We start from the raw sequence: 23,155 nt of genomic DNA, 5'->3' as shown, positions 1-23,155 counted from the left end.
ATCGATGAACTTGCTGGCGAACTCAAGAGGCTCAAAAGTGCCGCCGAGACGCTCCTCAGCGAGAGCGGAGCGCCGTTTCGGGAGATGGCCGACGAAGCGGCGCTTAACGTCGAGCAGCAGGAGGCGGCGCGTGTCGCCGCCGCCTCCGCCCCCGACGGCGGCGCGGATTCGCAGGCTTTTCGCGAAGCGGTCCGTTCACTGCCTTCCGACGCCGTGAAGGACCTGCTGTCGGCAGGGGTTTGTTCCCGACCTCTCGTCACTTCTCTGTTTCTTTGCTTTTTAAGAATTATTTCCGTTGCGTAGCTTGAACGATGTTAGAGCTTGCTAGTCATTGTGAGCGACTCGATGCAGTTTCCGTTGCCTAGTTGGTGCAGTGAGTCGATTAAACGAAGATAAAATTGATTCGATGATTGTAGAAGATGCGGCGATGTATTTCGTGTGTTGCGTTCGCTGAAATTGCTTCAAGAGCATGCATATATGTATCTATGTGATGAACGGATTCGACTACATGATGCACATATACCTCAGACATGCGATCATTTTTGCTGCTTCTTCAGCTTGAAGAAGAAAATCTTCATCGAACAGATGTTTGAATGCTGGAACTCTGTATCATGATCCAGCTTGCTGCTTATTGATATCTCATTACAGTAATCAAAGAACGGGTGTTTTTTGAGGTGATTTCAATTCTCTTATAGCAAGGAGTTGGCTAGAATAGCAACACATGCATTATGATTCCATGTTGGCAAAGTTGGAGGAAGTTTGAGATCAATAGCTTAACCATACGATATGCCTTCGGGCATAGATTGCAACTTGCAAGTAGTTTTCCCTTTTTCTCCCTGGTGTGCATCTGTTTCATTCTTTTCTTTTCTCTTAAATGCTGTTTCAGGTATGTAGCCGTTGCATCATTCGGCTATTTGGAATCACAGAACCAGTATGCTCTTGTCCTTGGCTTTCGCCATCCATCTTCACTGAATTCACTGTAATGCCGGAAAATTCAGATGGCAGTTTGATAGATGGTCGGAATTCAGAAAGTGAAGACTTGACCAGTCCAGCTAAGCCAGTTGTATGCAGCGTTTGTTTAGGTATCTTGCAATTTTATCATGACAATGATGGCCAATTGTCGGTGTCCAAGGATGGTATGAACTTTCTGGCTGCTTCAATTGCTGAACTGGTCAAGCAAGGTCACCAAACTGATAGTTTCTCTCTCGAAGTCTCAGTACCACCAATTACATTGGATAATGAACGCATAATTATGTAAGAGTTGTTTTGTCTGAATAGAAAATTTTGGAAGTGAATTTTGATCTTTTCAATTGTGCTTATAACATGAAATACTCGATATATGCTTGCTTTCTCATCGAAACATCCAGTTTTGCCAAATGTTCTGGCTCATGACGAGTTAAAAGCTTAAAGGCAGTCAAGGAGCATTGCTCATGGTGTAGCTTTTCTAACATCATTACTTATGACGCAGTGAAATTGCTGTTGCAAGTGAGAGTTTTTTGTTTATATGAAGTCTACTTGAAGTATGCAGCATTAGTCCTCGTAGCTGCTCAATATTTTACATAATTGAAATGTAGTGACTGCAGAATCCCTCCTTCATTTGCGAGCAGGTCATATATGAACAGAAAATATGGATCTCAACTTTTTTCTCAGGGAAGATCATTTTCTGAATGCATCTGTTTGAAGAATGCCTTAAAGTCCTTGATCACAGCTCCTCTTGAAATGTTATTGGTGAGTGCAATGTTTTACATGAGATTCACTGCATGTTGACAATTGCAACTTTTTCCACTATTGAGAAATGATGGGATTAATAAGGCTTCATTAGTATAAGTTGAAGAGAAATTAAAATGTAGGGCTTTTGCTGAAGAAGGATGTTTGATCATAGGAAGTTTCTGTATTCAGAAAATGTTGGTGGAACTCAGGTTAACTGTCGATGTACTTGAATCAGGGCGTTAAGTATGGCCAAGGCCCTCTTCACATCCGTCTGACATACTCATCAACTGAGAAATCCGTTGAGCGCGAGTTTGGTTCAACTTCAAAGAGAAGGAAGACAGGTTCTTTTATATTCATTTCTCATGTTCAGATCGTATCTATAATTAAGAATGCTCTGCCATCAATCTGGGTACCTCCCTTCCTTACACATAAATTTTTCGGCTGATAAGCTCCTGAATCCTGACATCTTTCAAGCAAAAATAAAAAACTGGGACTATGTTGTTTAAGTTAGATTTTTCGTCCATCAACAGTCTTATCTTCATTTTTATCCTAAGACTTATACTCCACCTATCATGGGCACTATAAAAGAGGATTTATGACTTTGTTGGGTGCATTTTATGAAGCTATTGCAGAGTCCTACTTTTTCACTTTAGTCTTCTCAGATGAGAAACAGCTTTAATTCCTTGCTGTGATTGGAATATACGGTAATGCTGTGACAATACTTTTGACACAGGCAATGAGAATGGCTTAGAGACAGTTGATGAATTAATGAATTCCGGCATTGGAAGTATTTGTACCGGAGTAGGGCATACAGTAGTTACTGACACACCCCCAAATGGGCTTCAGCACCATCAGAGTTCTGATTTCTCTAAATTATTGCTAGAGAAGGTAGTTATCTCTCAGCATTTGTGAATTTTTATTTTCTGAAAAACGCTTGGTGGTGCTTGTTTGATATTTCTGCTGCTGCTATGCTCATTTTTGTGAAGCAAAATTCTCAAATGCTTAATTCTTGGAAATTCAGCAATTGATATAGTTATTAACTTCTGAAGTTCTTGATGCTGTTGGAAATGATTGCTGCTATAAACTTGACAGGAATTGAAACAGCTTGTTGTAGAGTAAAGGATATTATAACATTTATTTGTGAAGAGAAATTCTCTAAGTTGAACAGGAATTCATTTCCATGCATTAAGCATATTACTTTTTCCCAGCAATTTGTTTGATTCTGCAAATTTAGTAGGGGCTGCATTTTACAGGTTGTATCTTACAAGGTTGTTATTCAAATTATAGGTAAGGAGACCCTGCAGCTTCTCATTTCATTGCAACAGGGACCCTATCTACTTTGGTGGGAGATATTTAAAGGTAAATTCTTTAGTAAAGAAAATTTCCAGGATATATGGCATTTATATATTTACTTAAAATATCCCGTATCTTTCAACCCTTGATATAGCAGTAACTTCCATTTTTCATGAGCATCACCTTTTTCCATATTTCGTCAAACACCAGATTACTAGTTGACTAGGCACAACCTTCAAAATTCATGTGTCATACCAAGAAAAAGATAAAAAATCAACTCAAGTGTGATGTTATCTTTCCTTGCGAAGGGTTCCTTGCACATTTGAGAGAAGTATTGTTAACTTGCCCTATCTTGTAAGTAATGTTGGTAAGGTATGGTGTTAGACTAATTTTTTAACTAATGCAAGTTACTAACTGGGACAGTTCGTGCAATTTGAGCTGAGGTATTGAGTGAATACTTCTTTTTTTGGTGCTCATTGTGATATGTTTGCGATTCTTTGTGATATAGTATTCGAGAAATGTCAGTCAAACTTGTTGGATGATCGATGAAGAGAGAATGGGGGAGGCATCTGTTGAGGTACTATCTAGTGATTTTTTTATCAACATAGTGCTCATTTTTTTTCCTCGTCGTTGGCTGAGTCAATATGTCGTGTGGTTTCATATATAACCATGAATCTGAATCTTGGAACCTTGTGTTCTCATGTAGGAAATTATTAGCAGCTGCATTCTTCTCATGTGCAGAGGTGACAAGTACAAGTTTCATGCTGCTGGAAGAGAGGATATTGATGTACTGAACCTCTGAACTTCTTTGCACATTGACGATTAACGTGTCTGGAATTATATTTTGTTCCTTTCCAGGTTCGTATGTTAGGTTCGGGTCGACCTTTCTTGGTTGAGATACAAAATCCGCGACATGTCCCATCGGATGTCTTGGTAAAGGATATAGAAGAAAAAATTAATAGCTCAAGAGACAAACTGGTGTGTATAAATGGTTTTCTTATGGCACTGTCTCTTCCCTCTTGTTGAAATTGTTATTAGCCATAATTACCAATGCTTCTTTCAGGTTAGAGTAAAAAATCTCAAGTTGGTTGGCAGTCACGGGTGGACATTGATGCGTGAAGGAGAAGCAGAAAAGCAGGTAATTTTTTGGCTTAAACTATGCATTTGTAATCACATGAAAATATGTAGCAAAGGTATATGGCATGTTTTCGGAAAGTATAAGTGGATCAAATGAACCTGACTCATTGTTAATCACATGGTTTTGTTGGAATTTACTACAAACAGAAGCAGTATGCTGCGTTGGTGTGGATTTCTCGGCCACTTGAGGATCCTGATTTGCTGTCTATATCTTCAGTCAGAGATATGGTAAGTTTGTCTGAGTAATTTCATTCGCCTGGTGGACAAGTTTGATGCTTAAAGTGAATCTAGACATCCTTCTGCGCAATATCATTGCTTCATGGAAGCTGTTGCTCTGCCTTAGCAGTACAAACTTTTAAGACAACTGTAATCAGACCACAGATGTAAGCAGAAGTGAAAAAACTGGCCGATTTTGTTCATTTATCGTAAGAATTCTATGTTATTTGCATTTGGGTTTGCTCTTCTTTTTCTTTCTAAGTGGAATGTTAGGCACGCCATTATACTATATGTGCATGAACACGTCTTAGGAGACTTCCAACACAAGACACGATAGTTTTTTTTCCTTCTGCTGAATAGTAAAGTACATGGTACTTGAAATGGCGACAGTAAACTCCATCTTGTGAAGTGCTGAGAACCAATGCCATTATTATAGGTTAAAGATGAGGTATATGGCTTATGAGATAATGTTAAAGATGGCCTGCTATCAGTCTGTCCCTAAAGCTTCCTTTTAGATTGCTCAGAAATTTTAATTTGCATTGCGAGATTATGAACCTTAAAACATGAGAGAATTGGGAGACAGTTGCTTCTTTCTTTTTAATTTCCTTTTGGGGAGAAAGAGCCCTCAAATGAGGGGGGAAGAAGCGGTCGATTTAAGGGTGTTCAGGGAGAGAGGGAGGAGCCATGTGGTTTAAGGGGTTGGTTTAAGGCTTTTAATTTTTCATTCCTGATGTCTTAATGACTACCATGATCACATGATCTTGAAAGCTTCCATCACACTATGTGCTTCTCCACTCTGCTTTTTCCTTAGTTATGCGAGTTAATTCCTTGAGCTACTGATATCGACATTAATCGTTGAAGTTTTACATATTACATTGCTTTATAATGTATAAGTTGAGTGCAATTTATTTCTTTTGCTTTTGATCAGTGTATTCTGCAAAGGACCCCAATAAGGGTGCTTCACCGTCGGAGTCCATTAGATCGTGAAAAAATAATACACTGGTTAGTGTTTTTCCAGCTCAGTGAGTGTCATTATCGACCTTATAAAGACATGCTTGTTAAGAATCTCTCCTCTTCAATCTTAGGATGAAGACTGAAAGGATTGCGGGAACTTCACAGTACTTCATTCTGCATTTGTGTACACAGGTAAAATAGAGTTGTGTGTGTTCAGAATATTGTGAACATATGTTTCCTTCGTGATGATGCTTCAGTCATAGGTATTATTAAATCTGCAGGCTGGCACATACATAAAGGAGTTTGTTCATGGGGATCTGGGCCGTACACATCCAAGGTATGAATCCTCCATCTTTTAGCTGATAACATATTATTTATTCAAGTGGACGCCCTTTTCTAGAAATGGTAAAGCTTAAACCTTAGGCAAGAGTCATCTGCACATCATGATTCAGCAACTCCACAAGCTCATGAAATACCACCTTGGTAGTTTGAACGCCCATAAGTGTCACCTACTAGGAGGAACTGGCCAATCTATATATAATGGGGTGTCGGTTAATCTTTCGTACCATTAATGTTTATGTCAGCTTATTGTGGGTTCTCTTATAGACCTATAAAATTTAATATTGGATATATTACAACGTTAAATGGCCTTTGAGTACGCGGGATGTTCTGTCTCAGAAAGAACGGACTCTGGAACTTTTCAAGTTATTAACTCTATGCAATGGTGTTTTCAACTATGTGTTTTCCTGTTTTTTGTTGTTTGAAATGTCAAAGTATCACACGGGAGAGAGATTCAAGAATATCTGTACAACCCTTCTTTGATATGACAGAGATCTCGGAACTAATTTCGGACCTTTTTGTACAGCGTTGGATCAATACTAGGTTGCCGGGCTGAGATACTGCAGCTTGATGTTACGGATGTCAAAATGGACGTTTTTTAACTAAAAAACCTTCGTAGAGAAACGAAGGCACGAGCCTTGAGGAGGACGACCAAGGTTTCCTCTTTCCTTTATTTTTATATTTCCCTTGAAATTCTGGATCCTTTTTTCTTTGCTATAAAAAGTGCAAGATCTCTTGATCTGCTGGACCCAATCACAATGGATTTTTTTTTTCTTTTTTGTGGCTACGGACTTTGATGCATGCTCGAAGTCGAATTTAGTTTTAGCCATTGGTTTAAGATTGTCGACCTCTGCTCATTTGCCAGAGCAATCAAAAGCAGTCGAAGTAATAATGGCTACTGCAGAAAGGACGAGAATCTTACTGAAGCTGCAAAACCTACTTAGCAGCATCTCATTCTGTGGTTTCTGTCTTCATCCTACTATCACAATGCGTTAGTTTTCAATTCAAAAGAAAATGCCGACCAAAATAAAAAAAAAATTTCAAAAGAAAATTCCCTAGACATTGTGAAGTAATAATTAATAATAAACTATCTATAATTTCCACAGGAAAGAGAGAATCAACTCAAGCAGGAATACAAGAAGTGGAACTCGGGCATTTTATGGTGCGATCGTTTCACGAAAAATAAGTGATTTGAAAATTATTTTTCAAAAGATAATTACTTATATCTCTTAGAAAAATTAGTCAACGAAAAATATTTTCATCATTGATAATAATCTATTACTAATTATTTTCGTTGGTGATGAAAAAAATTTTCATTCATTTAGATCATTTTTCGAAAAATGTTTTCCAAATCACTCAATTTTCACGAAATGAACGCACCCTTAGAGTCTACTCAATCCAGGAAGCATCCAGCATCTTCGCCATGAAACCATAGCGATCGGCAGCTTCGTCGATCTGAACCAAAGAGAAACCACGAAAAATTGGGACCGGCGTGGATTTTTCGTGAACAGACTATGGTGTTAAATGGAGAGAGAGAGATTTACCATCTTCTTTGTAGGACGCCCAGCTCCATGTCCGGCTTTGCACTCGATTCGACCGATTATGGGGTTCGTTTGGGGGCTTTTCTCGAGGCTTGTGCATAGGACGTATTGCATCGTCTGAAAGGAGAGAGTAGGAGCCGATTATCAAATTTCTGAAACGAACAAAATATAAGCACTTCTATAACCTCACGCTTCTTTTTATAGGAACCATCCATGTGCGCGGCGGTAATGCGTATCATAACAACCGTTGGTTCACAAGACAATACAAAAGGTGAGCTATCATTCCTTGTTTTGCTACCAGCGTTGTGATATACGGTTGCAGTGCATAATGGTTCTCAAGACACCTCGAGAGTGACCAATATAAGTAACAAGCCATGCTAGGAGCGAAAGAGTGGAAGAAATTGGCAATTTCTGTCTATCATGGTAAAGACATGGTCAAAAACATTGTGAAGAACTTACAGCCAATAACTTCAATGAATGCAGCGGCACAACCCGATCGTCGTGATCAGCAGTCAATAGCATGGTAGGTGGGTACTGGACTGATTGATCCGGACCTTGTTCCCATGGCCTCCTCACATTATGGAGCGGTGAGTACCTAAAAAAGGCATGAATCAGCAATTTCTGTCGAATAAAAGGTGCAATGAGAGGCAAAACAACATATGAGGGCCACAAAAATCCCAGTGCCATGCAGATGCGGAGTGGTAAGGATTTCCCAGACACAGGGCGTATAAAAGATTCTATGTGTATGCGATGAGCTTATTCAGTCACCATTGAAACCAACACTGTTCAAGCTCTTCTTACACAGAAGCATTAAACAGAGCTAAAACCAGGACAAACTTACTTAATCAACCAATGGAATTCTTCCTCTTTGTCCGCACAACCAAAATCAGAAGTCCACGCATGCCCTGTGGTTGTACGTGACAATAAATAAAGTCAATAACAAAATCGCAAATGCACATGACAAGCAAGCAGCACGTGAATATGTTCACACGCACAGGGAGAGGGAGACTGACCAATAGTAAATTTGTGAAATCGCAGCATGTCCATAACACCAACATGAGCCAAAGCACAGCCGAAAAGATCGGGTCTCTGACAACAATCTAGCTTCAGATAAATATGGAGCTACCCAATCAATCAAGTCAACAGAATCAACAGGTAGTTACAAAACCTGATTTATACAAGCCCCAATAAGAAGTCCCCCGTTGCTTCCCCCTTCAATGCACAGCTTTTTGGGTTGGGTATAACCTGCAGAAATGAGGTACTGAGCAGCAGCGATAAAATCATCAAAGCAGTTCTGCTTTTTTGCCAAGGACCCTGCTTTGTGCCATTCCTCTCCATACTCGCCACCACCACGAATGTTTGCTATGCAGAAAACAGCTCCCAAGTGTCTTGTGAGTACAGTTCGGCTGACACTAAAGGATGGCGTGAGGCTAATGTTGAATCCGCCATAACCATATAACAAACATGGGTGTGATCCATCCAAAGAAATATTCTTTCTGGATACTACGAACATTGGTATCTTGGTGCCATCCTTACTAGACACAAAAACCTGAAAGTTGAATATATTAAAACTAGTAAACATGACCATGTACTATTAGATGTGACCGTGGCAGAAGTTGTTAACATTCAACACAGCAATTGAACAGGAAACCCAATACAACAGAAGTTGAAAAGTACAGTTATTATTGTGGCCTTGATACCAAAGAAAAGGCAAGCACCAGGCAACAAAAAAAGATTCCAACGTCAAGAAAAGAATGTGGAGCTGATAGTGTTAACAAAATATCCATTACTGACAGGTGAACATTCTTATTTACCTGATTGACATGGAACTCTGAACGATCAAATCCAGAAACTACAATTTCACAGAAGATCTTCATATCTGGAACCTCATTCTGTAGATCACACTGATATATGATACCAGGCGAAAGAAAACTGGTAAAGCCAATAAAAATGGTACTATCTTCACGCCGGCCAGATATACCATAAACTGTCCCAATGTCAATGGGCAATTGATGCAGCAAAGAACCTGTTTTTAAATCCCTTATCTGCACCACGTATTTCACATCACTCAAATAACTCACTATCAGTTGGTTATGATTGACTGCGGAAGCCGATTCCAGCACATCCTTCTCAGCTTCTTGTATGACATCAGTCCAAATATTGGGTTCCCTCAGATCCACCCTGACTAATTTATACCTGGGGGCGTCTTTGTTCGTCAGGAATGTAAATATAGTTTCATCATTTGCAACAGCTTCATACTTTGCATCAAAGTTATCTACAAGTTTAACAAAAGGTAGTAGTTCATTTCTCTTCTTCAGACCTTCAAGCCCATCCAGCAGGCTGGACATGTCGCAGTAGTAAATTTTGTTGACGGGATCACAACCTTCATCTATATACAAGAGGACATACTGAAGGGGAAACGAAAGAATCAGTACCTTTTCAGAAAGATACTACCAGAAAAATATTAAGATGGAAAAATGTACGAGCACTACCAAAGGATACGAAAGTCATAAGAAAGAAAGACTTAGGATATAGGAAGCTTATTAGTGCAAACAAAATCTCTGAGGAGAAAGCATTTGCTCTGCAAGAACTGCAGAAGAAAATAATTACCTTCCCGTCATCTGTGACACTGGCTCCACAAATGTACTTCGGATTATCAGGATCCCTCCAGCATAAAACATCTTCAGATTGATCCGTGCCAACAAAATGATAGTATACTTCTTGATAAAGGTTCGAGTTGGTCTCAGTCCCAGCATCAATATCTCCCTCTCTACAATATAGGACAATCGTTAGCTATTGATTAGCTCTTTCAGTCGTCTTCTAGCCTAATAATCTCCTACTATCGAACAACAGCATCATCATTTTGCTTTAGCATTAGCATTTCAATAATCTACATATATTCATCCCACGTGTATGAAAGCTTTAATCTACATATTTACTAGCCAATCTTATGATACAGATTTCTTGCTATCACCAAGAATTCTGCAAGTCTAGAATTACCCATATCCAGTATGAAGAAATCTAGAAAATACTGCCAAAGAGTACCGACTTTCAGAGTTCTCGAAAATATTACAGCCTCAACATAGAAGTTGAACCAGATGACATTTGTCAAGAAAAGACTATACAAGTGCTAATAAAGATTTTATGTGGCAGATGATGGTTGATGATCAACCAATGTCAGTACAAAGTTGGAAGACAATATATGCTTCAAGCGGTACTTAAATTAGATATGCTACCAAATGTCTTGGTTTGACCAATTTTCACATTATCAATATTAAAACACAAGTACTGCTTTAATTCCTAAGACTACCTTCTTTATCCTTCTTCTCTTGTCAGAATTTTCTTCATCCATTTCAATCATCTAGCATTTTCAAACAAAATCTTCCCGACAGGTGTTATATAATTGTCATAGGTACTTACTTAGGAGCTGGATAGCGGCCGTAGAAAAAACCTTTGCCATCATGGGTCCAACTGATAGATGAAAACTTAACCTGTCACCAATTTGACCGCTCATCTAAGTTTCAATCAAATATAGCCTTACATTAAGGAAACTAAATTCCAAATCCTCACCCATGATAATTTATCAGGCTCAACTTTCTTATCCTCGACCCGCATAACATTAATCGTCACCCAATCACTTCCACTGGAACTAAGTCCATAAGCCAAGTATTTGGCATCCTCGCTGACTGAAAGAGTGTTCAAAGAGACTGTTCCATCTTCACTAAGAGCATTAGGATCGAGCAAAACTTCTGCTTCTGCATCTAAACTATCCTGCACGACACGACGCATCCATAATGTGGCTCTTAATTCGAGGGCCAAGAACGAGGCATAAATATAATTCTCTTTCAACTCAATTCCAGATTGTAACAAACAAACCTGCACGTAAAGGACGTTTTGCGCTTGGAGCCCCGTATTATGGAAATAAAAATATTTGTTCCCTCGCCTGAAGGGTGCGTCATAACGAGGATGATCAAATAGCTTCGTAATCTTTTCATTGAGCTTATCCCTCAGACCACACATCTTAAAAACTGTCTCCATCAATTTCACCTGGTTTTGCACGAACTCCTTTGTTTCTTCACTGTCAGGATCTTCAAGCCTAGTGATCCAATTGAAAATTCAACTCTTAAGTGAACAATCTATCTCAAAATGAACAAGTTAAATACAAACTCTAGACTCTCCATCATCCATGCAACCAGCAACAGCACTGTTCCGTTGAATTACATTACAGATATAGAGACCTTTCCAGAGATAAAATCCATTATGAAGGTCCTTAATCAGTAGTCATGAAGATCATATGTCTCAAAGCTTAACCATGTCTCAGCATATCAAATTTCCAATATTGCAATTCAATTCAACATATCTCAAACACAACAGGTCAAACACAAAACGTATACTCTATACTGACTATTCAACAAGCAGTAAACAAACAAAAAACCATATGAGATAAGCATCACATATCTCATCAACAACTATCGATAAGCACCATATATCTCATAGGCGAACAAACAGATTCTACCATTAGCCTAACTCACAATCAACAAGTCCAAACAGAAAATCTAGACTCAACTGCTCCAACCAACAAGATTCGAATATAGGATGCATCGATCATCAGCGATAAGGATCGGACATCTCGAACCTATGAATCCTCAAATTTCCAGCACTCGCCTTCAGGTCAACACATCTCAGAATCAACTAATCAAACTCAAAACTCGACATTGAACATTTGACGACCAGCAACAAACATTTCATTCTATGACCGAACCAAAAACTGCCGGAAAAAAACAAAGAAAAACCACCATTTCATTTAGCGAATTCGTCAATTACCCGCGATAAGGATCCGATATCTTAATGCCAAAGTAATCATCAACGACCGACTCGTCCCTGCGGGCGAGCGGATACTGCAATGGCTCGTCCAGCGCGGAGAGCGATCCCATCCTGCGCCTCGAGGTGACGGAGAGGTGCCTCGAGAAGAAACGGCGACAGCGAAGGCGATTGCGTGCGCTGGACGCGTCGAGATTGGGAATTTGAGTTCTGAGAGGGAAGAGAGCGGGAGGGGCATTTATAGGAAGGCCATGGAGGCGGGCCACGGGGGTGCGCGTGGAGAAGGGCAATGAGGAGAGGGCGAGGCGAGCCTGACGAGGCAATGAAGACATGATTTGGACGGGTCTTAGGGCGGAGTTGCTGGGCCGAGAGGAACGGTTCGGACGAGCGGCGCGAGCACCGGGGCGCTCGGATGTTGTCATTATGAGCTTAAAGTGTCGCCATTTGTTGGACTTACTATGCTTTGGGATTCCTCTTTTCCCTTTCGAATTTCATTTTCTCCTCTGTTTTTTCTCCTTTTTTCCGAGGTTTTATTTCCAAGGGATTCTCGAAAACGACCGCCTTGGATGTTGCTGATTGGTATCATCTTTGATGGACGGATGCGCATTCATTCATTTCCTTATTCCCCGGAGGTCCATTTTCATGCTTTTATCTTCTAATAGCGTGGCACGACGAAGTGGACAAATTCGCAATTGAAATAATCGAGATAATTATTCGCCGGTAGCATAATTTCTCCGTTTCGAAAATAAATTCGGATATGTCATCTTTTTGTTTTTTTGGTCGATAATTCGGATATGTCGTCTCGACCCTCCTGACCTAACTAATTTGCATTTTCAAACACTTTCTTCCTCCACCTTGTTCATTTCCGTGCTTTATTTTCTAATTACATGGTACGATGAAGTGGATAAATTCTTAATTGAAATGATTGAGATAATTATTCGCCACTAGCATAATTTCTTCTTTTTGAAAATAAATTCAGATGTCATCTTCTTTTCTTTGTCGATAATCATCTCGCCACTATGCTTTCCTGAGTTAACTAATTTGCATTTTCAAACGCTTTCTTCCTCCACCTTGTTCGTGGAAGGTGCAGTACATGCTTCTTTGTGACTTATGAGTCAGATACGTGCATCTTTTAATCATTTGGAAGCTTCTTATATGAGTCATGTCCACTAAAACGTGCGAGGGATATAAAAAATTATTTATTTACTCAATCGTCCACGTACACAGTGTTTTTCCAATAAGTAATTAAGGATATTTGGAGGAAACATGCGAGGGATCAAATTAAATTATGTATTTACTCAATCGTCCACGTACACAATGATGGTGAAATTAAGTAGTTAAAGAAAAAAGCGATTGAGATCATTAAAAGTAAGAACTCCTCTTCACTTTATGTAATTGTATAAATTTAGCAAAGTGGGTGGATTTGTTTTTTTGGAAAATGACACAAATGGTCCATGAACTTTGGCCCAATGTGTAATTCAATCCCTAAATTTTTAATTTGTTCAATGTAGTCTCTAAACTTTAGCCCAATGTGCAATGTGATTCCTGAATTTTTAATTTGCTCAATGTAATCCCTGAACTTTGGTTCATCTTCAATGTAGTCCCCCAACTATATGAAATGTTCAATGTTGTCCACCATCTCGAATTAATGAAAGGACCGCATCAGGGACTACACTGAACATGTCCTGGGACCACATTAAATAAATTAAAAGTTCATAGACCATATTGCACATTGAACCAAAATTAATAAATTATTTGTGTCATTATCCCTTATTTTTTCAAAGGACGGAGTGCACAAAAAGCGAATTCAATAGGTTATAAATCTCAAGACTAGAAAAATATCATCAATCACTATATTTTTCTGAAAAGTGGGCAAGATGGTAATCAAACAAGCCAACTCTCTATGTGCACAATTATCACTTTCTTTATTATTATGTTTAGGTCCCAATTATGATATGTTTTTTTTTTTTTATATTAGTGAGCTGTGTCCCAAATATAAAGTACGAGGTCAAGGAAATAACAATGATTCTACCTTGAGAAACAACTATCTGTTGTCTATTAGGAAAACTATCAAATCAGTTCTAAACCTAACGTACGGATGCTAATTCAGTCATAAACTTTTTTGTTTTGCCAATTTAGTCATAAACCTTTGGGCAAAATTTCAATAAAGTCATTCCAGTCAATTTTCATTGGAACGGCCAACAATGACTAAACTGTCACATCAGCAATTTGCAACATTGGAATTTCCCACAAATGTTTAGGACTATATTGGTAAAATTTAAAAAATTAGTACTGAATTCACATCCGTACATTAAGTTTAGAACTGATTTAATAGTTTTATCGTTGAGGACCTTTTATATCAAGGATTAATATCACGAAAAACCCAAAACTGGTACACCTGTGACAAATTTACCCAAAACTGGTACACATGTGATAATTTTACCCAAAACTAATTTTTTTACTATAAAAGACCCCAAACTGGTACATTTGTGATAAATTTACACTCCGTTAATTTCAGATAATTGGATTAATGCAAAAAAAAAAAATCACAAACCGGTACACCTATGATAAATGGAGGGTAAAACCCAAAACTGGTATATCCGTCAATTACCGGGTGTCATTTAACAAAATAATTTAACAGTAAAATTTAACGGAAACTAATGCAGGGTAAAATTGTCACAGGGGTACCAATTTGGGGTTTTTGATTGTCAAAAAATTAGTTTTTGGTAAAATTATTATAGATGTACCAGTTTGAAATTTTTCGTGGTATTAACCCTTATATCAATGGATTCATTGCTGGTTTGGCAACACGAAAGCTTGCAGCTGAGTCATTGGTTCGAATATCGTTTTATTCCACTAGATCCGTCCCTCAGGCAGGCTATCTACTTTCCCAAAACTTCACAAGAAAGCAAGACGACAGCAGGCTTGGTGATTATGGGTGCGTTTGGTACAGCATTTGGAATGCTACTTTGGGAATGCAAATGCCTTTGGGTGGAAGCCCTTTAGGAAAAATGCAAATGGCGTTTGGTAAAAACTCATTTGCAAAGCTATTTTGACCAAAGTGGTGTTTGGTTAATTTTTTTACAAATGGGCTTTGAGGGGTTTTTTAAAAAAAGGCAAAAATACCCTTCGCGGCTCCGGCGAGGGCTACGGCTCCGGCCGAAGGGCTATGACCGCCGGCGGAACCCAGATCTGGCGCCGCCGGCCGTCGCCCGTCGCCGAGCGACCGGCGAGGACGCCGAGCCTCGGGCTTGAGACGAGGCACGAGGTCGCGCGACCCCCGGAGCCGACCGCACGGGTCGCAAACCCCAGCCGACGGCCGCTGGGTCGCTCGACCCCGGGCCGACGGCCGCACGGGTCGCGACCTCGAGGCGACGGCCACTGAGGTCGCGGGACCTGTTGACGGCGCCGCCACAAGCGATCGCCCAGGCCGAGCGCCGCGGGCGTCGCGATTCGGCGGCCGTCGCTGGGTCGGCGACTCATGCGGGACCTTCGCCATGTACCCTTTGCCTACTGGGAGTCCCTTTGGTGAAGAAGATGAACGATATTCTGAGAGGGCAAAGCTAGGAATATTGAAATTTGAGTGAGGGTAGTTTGGGAAGTATAAAAATGATTTTGGCATTTGGTTCGAAGTGAAAGTCCAAAGCTAGTCCCGATCGGCGTGGAAACCGGCTTTCGAGTTTGAAAATGCTAGTTTGGAGCATTTCAATGCTCAATGCTAACTTAGATTTGTTCGGCATTTTTTTGGAAAGGGGCTTTGAGTGAAAGCAGGCTTCTTGTGCCAAAGCGCAGCCTTATACATGCACGCATGGGGTTTGCTTCCATGTATTATCCATGATGTCGACAGTCGTATAAATAGTGAAGATTCACGTGATCGGAGCCAAAACTTTCGCGTCTCGATACTATAATCTAATCGAAATTAGCGTAAGATTATATTCCCTCGATAAGGGGTGAGCGTGCTGTTTAGAGATCTTTAAGTCTTTAGGCTTTATTTAATTACGTAGTTGCACAATACGCCAGAAAGATAATGTTGGCTTGCGTCAGTTGAGCTTCATGAGAATATTAGGTGGTGTTAAAATAGTCCCAACTTAGAGGTACGGATTCATAAAGAATTTCAAGAGAATCAAACGACAACGAATATATCCTGCACGGGCGGGATAATTTAATATACCAGTGGAGATTTTGTTAGGATCATCGCCAAATCTTGTGAAAATGTTAGTTGTCCAAAATTTAGAATCCTAGTTTTCTTAATCCCTCACTCCCGGTGCCTCCACTTTCCGAGAGTGTCACCTGTCGCTGGCTCCCTACCGCTGTGAACCCATCATTCTCACCCATTTGACCCCACTCCGTCGCTCGTCTCCCCTCCCAAGCTCATCCACCACCCCCCTCTCTCTCTCTCTCTCGATTGGAGGATGATTAGGGAGAGAGAGAGAGATATTGCCGGCGAGGCGGGCCGCGAGGCTGACGGAAATGACAACTGCAAGGACTTGGCGGTTGGTGGTTGAGCTGGTCTATGAATGCTGGTGGTGTAGCAGTAGATCGGGAAGTAGAAGGAAGGAAGGAAGGAAGGAAGGAATGAGAATTATAAAGGACAACGGAAAAGAGAGAATACAAAATGAGAACTCATTTAGGCCATTTATTAAGTTTTCAGGCGTGTCTTCCGAATTTCAAATATAAATTTATCTCCCTAATATTAGAGGAACCCTATTCGCATCATATAATGGTCAAGGAGGTAATACGTGCACGCGTAAGAAAAAGTGGGGGGAGGAGGGGGGAAAAATGGGAACAAAGCACCTCGTCCTTCTTGCTTCTTAGCTTTGACTAATTGTTGCCTCTTATTTCTTGGGTCAATTTCATCAACCTCACGTCATAGTGGGTTCAATGATTATATCAGCGATAGAGGTGGGAGATTCATGTAGAGGTGCACCAACGAAACATGGTTAGAGAAATTCCAAATTGGAGACTCAGACTAATTTATTTAATCCGTAATTCGTTAGGTCAAACTCTTGATATAAATGTGGGTCTATCTAGCTATTAGGGGCGTCGACGGTTTGAGTTGGATTGGGTTCCTCTAATACCCGACTCAATCCGAAACAAGAAGGATGTGGGTTTATTGTGACCTATAAAACCCAAACCGAAAGCCCAGTTTGAATCAATTCGGGCCGGTTCAGTCTTTTTTTACTTCTTTATCACAGGGCAGTGGCCTCTGAATACCTAACCCAAGTGAAGTATCACCATTACCTACATTATTCTCCACCAAAGGAGGAGATGATCCTAATAGAGGTTCCAAAGAAGCAAATGCATTGAGGCGTTCATATACGCGATCTGACGAACAGTGAGCTCCTTCCACACACACTATACTTTGCCAATTCCCAAACCTTATCATCAACTTCTAGAGGCCCATGTAACCCCATAACCGATTCCCAAACCTCTCCATCGAGCGAATATCTACCGTGCGCGCGATACTTCGAGTCCGTGATGTTCTTGAGCTTCCTTGCCTCTTCGTCTACTCCGACTCCGACAAAAGGAGTAATTGAAGTTGGCGAGAAACACGTAAGCGACTCTAGGATGTACCTTGCGCCAAAAATTTGGAAGACAAGGCACTTGTGGCCGACAAGGAGTTGTACAGGTCGCGCCCTGAATCCAAATGAGGACGACTGAAGGTTCATCGGTGACCCAAATCTCAATGTCCTCATTGTAGAAGACTATTTATTCAACAATAGCTAACCATCGCACTGTAAAAAATTGGATAGGTTCGATCTATGGTCATTGGGTCCTCCTAAAAAGATCTATTAAATTCATCAAGTTGTTCCAAAGGTGAAAACAAACTTGCCGGCGAGTGGCTCCCCTCTAGCTTAAACTCATCAGCCTCTGAGAGAGAGAGAGAGGGGTTGCTAATGATGCTGCCTCTTGTGGAAGGAGACATGAATTTGCAGCAAAATTTTCTAAATCTGCAAGCTAAGGTGTTTCGGTTTTTGATCCGGAAGGATTCAGATCATAAACCCGAACCAAACCGAGCTACCACAGTGTCTGAATTCTTTTTACTATCACCCAAACCGAAAAAGAGACTCAAAATTTTCAGATCAAATCGATCCAGTTTGGGTTTGCACCCCTTCTAGATATGTCAATGAGCTCAAATTTAGACTTCATGTAATCTTTATTACATGAAAGTATCAAAGCTTCTGCAGGACGTCCTAACAAATCATATCACTACCAGTGATTCATGATTACTACATGAAAGTATCAAAGCTTCTGCAGGACGTCCTAACAAATCATATCACTACCAGTGATTCATGTAATCTTTACTACATGAAAGTATCAAAGCTTCTGCAGGACGTCCTAACAAATCATATCACTACCAGTGATTTGGCCGCGGGCCCTTAATCTGTGCCCATCACGATAGGTCCGGCGATGACGGTCATTGCAGCGACATCCAAACGAAGCGATGGAGATTGAAGTTGAGAAATGTCGATACGCAAGAGTATCAGGATTAAGGAGATTAACTTATACTTGAGGATGAGATTTTTCAGGTGCAGGTGCAAATTGCATTTAAAAAGCCCAAATCAGAAACTTAGTATATTTAAGAACAATTAATATATCACAACCGGCCCACGCATCATTGTTTTGAGTTGAAAATGACCATCTACTTAAACTTGGGCTCCCTTTTGCTGCCTTTTAGCATTAATGTCTATGATTGAACATAACGGATTTCTGTCGGGCGTCCAAACAATTGACGTTGTACTCTTGCCAACATCGAGATTGGTTTTTCTAATCTAATTTGCTGAACCCTAAATAACAGAACTGACACCTCTTCAAAGGTGACCAGTATTGGATTTACTAAAAATGGAGAGGTACCAATCAACATTCCCTTTAACTATGAAAAAAAAAAGTGCAACAAATCAAATTGATCAGGTAACCCAAGAAAAGAAAAGACAAAAAGAACTCAGATCCGCGGCCCTAACACCTGTCAGAAGTTGAAGAACAAATGAATGTTCAAGAGACAGCAAATGTCATTATAAATGATTTTGTCATTTCGAGCCCAACTTAGCACATTATTTGACCCAGTAGCATGCTCTTCAATCCATGGTTAAAGGTGGAACACACCAGACAGAGAAAGAGAGGAACACCATAATGTGTAGTGGGAGCGCATGATTGCTAACTCTTGGAGTGGCAAGTCGTCTTTGACTCAAATTCAACCATAAGCATCGAAGTCGAAGGGAATAATACACAAAATCATTCTCTGGGAGCCAGATAAAAAGCGTGAAAACTGCATGGTGAGGGTCGGGAGAGGGACCCTTCAGCCGCTGAACTTTATCAGTAGAACAAGGCCAAAGAAAGAAAGACCCCAACAGGGGTTTTAAAGTAAACCATAAGTTCTTAAACTTCGGCGCATGCGTGAGGAAATTACGATCTTCTTGAGCCTACTGTAGGTGAGAAGACAGGGCACGCCATTTTCACGGGCTTTCAGAGGAAATCACGTTTGTTCACAATCACGTGTAAAGTAGGCATACTAGAGACTTCTCTCGTTTTCTACCAGTTTCTTGTTTCATATTCAAACGTCAACCTTCACTCTACATTGTTGATACCGAGGAATCTGTGCCTAAAGCAAGAGGTGATTCATCTTTCGATACGCACAATCACTATGTAAATCTACCAACTTCCCACTCCATCCTACTTCTCCTTCCCTTCACTTGGATTGTAGATGATAGGCATAATATGCGCAATGCATTTTTTGCAATAAGTTCCTGGTCAAACTTTAGCAGCAAAATTTTCTGTTCTCCGGTAAAACCAGTTAGATCTAAAAAGAAAGACAGACCCGCATTTACACACAATCTCCATCTCAAGATCTGCACTCTTCTTTGACCAAGAAAAGGAGGCAAAATTGACCTTAAGAGGCAAATACGTAGCAGAAACAACCGTGCTTGCGCAATATATGGAACGGTCAACTCTAATGACTCTTTCGACCAAAAAAAGAAAAAACTCTAATGACTTCGACCCAAAAAAAGAAAACTCTCTCATGACACCTTCACCTGAAATGCATCTGTAAGAATTATTCACGAAAAGTAAAAAAGGTGTTTACTAAATAGATTATCACTTTTTACTCTTCACCAAATCTAAATCTTATACATTTTGACTTCTTTTTTACCAAAATCATATGAAACTTCCAAAGCATACACACAAAAATCCACATACAACTTTTTTCATAAATTTTTAAATATTAAATAGTCTTTTGAATTTTGACAGGAATGTAAGAGGTTTATGTTTTTATTTTGAAAAAAATCACAGACAACATAGAAGATAGAAACATGGCCAAACAATCAAAAATGGAAAAAATAAGTCCACACACATATCAATTGACACAAGATACGCCATAGAGAATTCATAGTCCTTCAAATGAAACTAAACGTCGACTATAAGAAATCCTTTAAAATATTGAAACGAGCATTTCCAAATAGAGTTTTCTAAGAAAATTTTCTTAATGAAGACATCTCATATCTCTAAATTTTGAAGAAATATAATAGTACTAAGCAATCATAGAAAACTAATGGCACCACGTTCAGAAGCGGTTTCTCTATTTTACTACGTCATTACTGCAGTCACGTCGTACTAAAGCGCAAAATTTGTAAAATAAAAAAAAAGTACACAACCTAATGTTGTCTCGCAAAAAATTTTAATTTTTTTCTTACCAAGAGTTTGCCTGAATTTTTTTTTTTATTTGGCAAAGAAGGAAGGTTTTCACTTTCCACCTCAGTGTCTATTGTCAGCCCTCAATCATGATCCTACTCCAAGCAATCATCTGACAAAATGAGAGAGAGAGAGAGAGAGATTAGGAGCAACCTTCCAGATCCTTAGTTAAGAACCGAGTTCTGCTCAAGCCAGCAACTGAAAGAAATGATCATCAGTGATTCATGGCTACAAAATAAGCAACAAACAATGCATCAAAACACATGTGCATCGATCCATCTTAATGATCAGTAAATAATCCGCCTACAAAAAGAGATTATGATGTATAGGTATTTTCTTGGCAAGATGTGAGACATAGCGTATATAGAAATGATAAAGCACATATACAGAAGAGAGAAACGTTAGAGAGAACAGGCTTCTGAGTTATGTGGTGAGGCCAGCAGTAAAAATCATGACGAAGATAAAGGTCTAATGTAAACTTGACTGCATAGTACTACGAACATACAAAATAGCTTATGCTAAAGTGATAACATTTGCAGGCACAGTAATGATCTCTCTCTATGGAGAGTAGCTCCTGGTCGTGAGCAGTCTCGTTAAAATGATGATCGAACTCAGCAGGAGAAAAGAAGGGCAATTTGACAAGCACGAGATGAACCCTCTTACCTTATGGTAGTTCCACCAAAGAAATTTAAGGCGGGCGAGGGAGGGAGAGAGAGGGAGAGATAGAGAAGCCAGCTGTAAATATGATTAGCTCAAACCTTCACGACTTCACACAAGTAGAAAGATCTGTTTCTGCTTTTCTTGGTACTTTTGTGATGATTCTTGACGTTTCATCTCCTCGGATCTCTTTTCATCACTTGATCTTTGATTTCCTCAACAGTATTAAGTACCAGAAGAAAACCTAGGAAAAACAAATCAACACAACAAGATATATATCACGAGGGTTTTCACAAAGAGAGTCCAACAGAGCTCACTTGGCAGTATGCCCACCTCCTTCGAAACAAGCGAAACATGGAGGATTTTTTCCTTTTTTCCCCTTTAAAAACAACAGGGTTTCACTCTATCGTTTTTTCTTCCCCATTGGATGAAGGAGGTGGACAGAATGCCAATAAACTCTGTAAGAAACCCTTTGCCAAATCCACATGAAGGCAAAGAAACCATCACACCGTATTCAGCACACAAGAGCAAGAAGAGCAGGTGGGTCTCTCTCGCGTGTGCTGTGTTGACACAGAAATACACAAGACAGCTGGTGAGGAAGGGAAGATGGGTCATATTTAAGATGGGACTCATGGTGGCGCATGGAAGGGAGGAAGTACAGTGAAGAGGAGAGAGAGAGAGAGAGAGAGAGAATAAATAGGAGAGAGAAGGTAGGTGATGGGTTTAAATTAAAATTGAATATAATTAATGTCGAAGAGAGAAAGCGAGGGGAGATTAGACGGTTCATTTCATTCCAAGGAAAGGTGGGTTTATTTAGAAGGTTGAAAGTATCATCATAGTTATTCTTCCCCCTTTTACTGCTTGCCTCGTTTCTGATGAAAACCTCACTTGTGTTCTTGTTTCCTCTTCTTTCTGTATTCATAGATATCTTCGAAATTATAATCTTTTTAATACAAGTATTTAATAAATATGGTCTTGTTAATAAATACCTCCTGGACACTTATTAAAACATGCTTAATGTGAAGAAAAAATTGATCTTCAATACATTAGTTATGCATATCACAAGACCAATTAATACTTTGAATATTATAATATTTTTTTATTTGGTTGCTGAACTTGGATTGCCTTTTAATAATTATGTGCTAAAATCTTTTCTTCTTTGGTATCTTAATAACTATTGACAAGACACTAATTAGTAAAAGGACTTTGTTTCTTTTTGGTCGGAAAAGGACTTTGTTAAAAAGGGCCATTAATGCACTTGTTTAGCAATTAAATCAAGAAATAAGTAATTTCAACGGCCGACTAGTCTTGTGATATGCACAACCAATATTTTCAAACTCGAATATTTGGACATTGATAATAATATCATGTGCTCTAAAATCATTAGTACATTTATGTACATTTATTAATAAGTGTTCTCATGATACTTGTCAAAGAATCAAGTAAAGAAAGTTTATTTTTTTCAATGATTGTCTCTCTTGTGCCATGCATTATTAGTGTATTGAAAATTAAAATATATTCTTATCAGGCAAGTTTAATGAGTGCCTCGACGCACTCGTTAGCGATATCACATATAAGAGTTTTTCTCTTTAAGGAAACAAAAAAGTGAGATGACGGGATTCTTTCCTTTGGCCAGAAGAAAAGTAAGAATTGATTTCTCATGAAATAGAAGGACTGAAGTAAACGAGAGTTTTTTATATAGTTATCCGTTAAAACTCAAAAATTTATATAAACTTCAAAATGTTACGAAAAAGGTCCCCATAATATTAAACATTGAAAGATATATATATTTAAATGTTAAA

General features: G+C 39.4%; 2 protein-coding genes and 1 long non-coding RNA gene across 5 annotated transcripts; 1 reads left to right on the top strand and 2 right to left on the bottom strand.

Moving 5' to 3' along the window:
- LOC115667390 (uncharacterized) lies at positions 1–6,420 on the top strand. The gene is made up of 15 exons (XM_030588980.2): positions 1–237; positions 887–1,254; positions 1,608–1,728; positions 1,946–2,051; positions 2,444–2,598; positions 2,998–3,069; positions 3,512–3,580; positions 3,710–3,790; positions 3,862–3,981; positions 4,067–4,141; positions 4,288–4,368; positions 5,285–5,358; positions 5,442–5,502; positions 5,592–5,647; positions 6,176–6,420. Exons 1-15 carry the CDS (start codon positions 85–87, stop codon positions 6,249–6,251), a joined length of 1,668 nt encoding a protein of 555 aa, XP_030444840.2. The 5' UTR covers positions 1–84; the 3' UTR covers positions 6,252–6,420.
- Positions 6,421–7,009: 589 nt separating this feature from the next.
- Positions 7,010–12,436, bottom strand: LOC115667376 (uncharacterized). Of its 3 annotated transcripts, none has more exons than XR_008815776.1 (12): positions 12,015–12,436; positions 11,067–11,286; positions 10,761–10,961; positions 10,611–10,681; positions 9,801–9,960; positions 9,005–9,598; positions 8,359–8,739; positions 8,204–8,279; positions 8,032–8,095; positions 7,650–7,785; positions 7,194–7,342; positions 7,010–7,104 (listed from the first exon to the last, which is right to left on the bottom strand). XR_008815776.1 is itself a non-coding variant. In XM_030588966.2 (12 exons), exons 1-12 carry the CDS (start codon positions 12,431–12,433, stop codon positions 7,039–7,041), a joined length of 2,502 nt encoding a protein of 833 aa, XP_030444826.2. In that variant the 3' UTR covers positions 7,010–7,038. The 3 variants fall into 3 exon arrangements, 2 of the variants coding, with proteins under 2 accessions (XP_030444826.2, XP_056163932.1); XM_030588966.2 differs by having other exon boundaries at positions 7,194–7,307; positions 12,015–12,433; XM_056307957.1 differs by lacking the exon at positions 12,015–12,436 and adding an exon at positions 11,801–11,818 and having other exon boundaries at positions 7,194–7,307; positions 11,067–11,287.
- Positions 12,437–19,003: 6,567 nt separating this feature from the next.
- On the bottom strand, positions 19,004–22,031 carry LOC115667423 (uncharacterized). Its single transcript, XR_008815774.1, has 2 exons — positions 21,360–22,031; positions 19,004–20,924 (listed from the first exon to the last, which is right to left on the bottom strand). It is a non-coding gene; the product is annotated as an uncharacterized LOC115667423 (long non-coding RNA).
- Positions 22,032–23,155: the final 1,124 nt, after the last annotated feature.

Source organism: Syzygium oleosum, unplaced genomic scaffold, assembly GCF_021117445.2.
Source record: "Syzygium oleosum isolate NSW1041296 unplaced genomic scaffold, Sole_v2.1 Sole_v2.64, whole genome shotgun sequence".
In the NCBI taxonomy this organism is placed as follows: domain Eukaryota; kingdom Viridiplantae; phylum Streptophyta; class Magnoliopsida; order Myrtales; family Myrtaceae; genus Syzygium; species Syzygium oleosum.
This window is presented reverse-complemented; position numbering and strand designations above follow the sequence as displayed.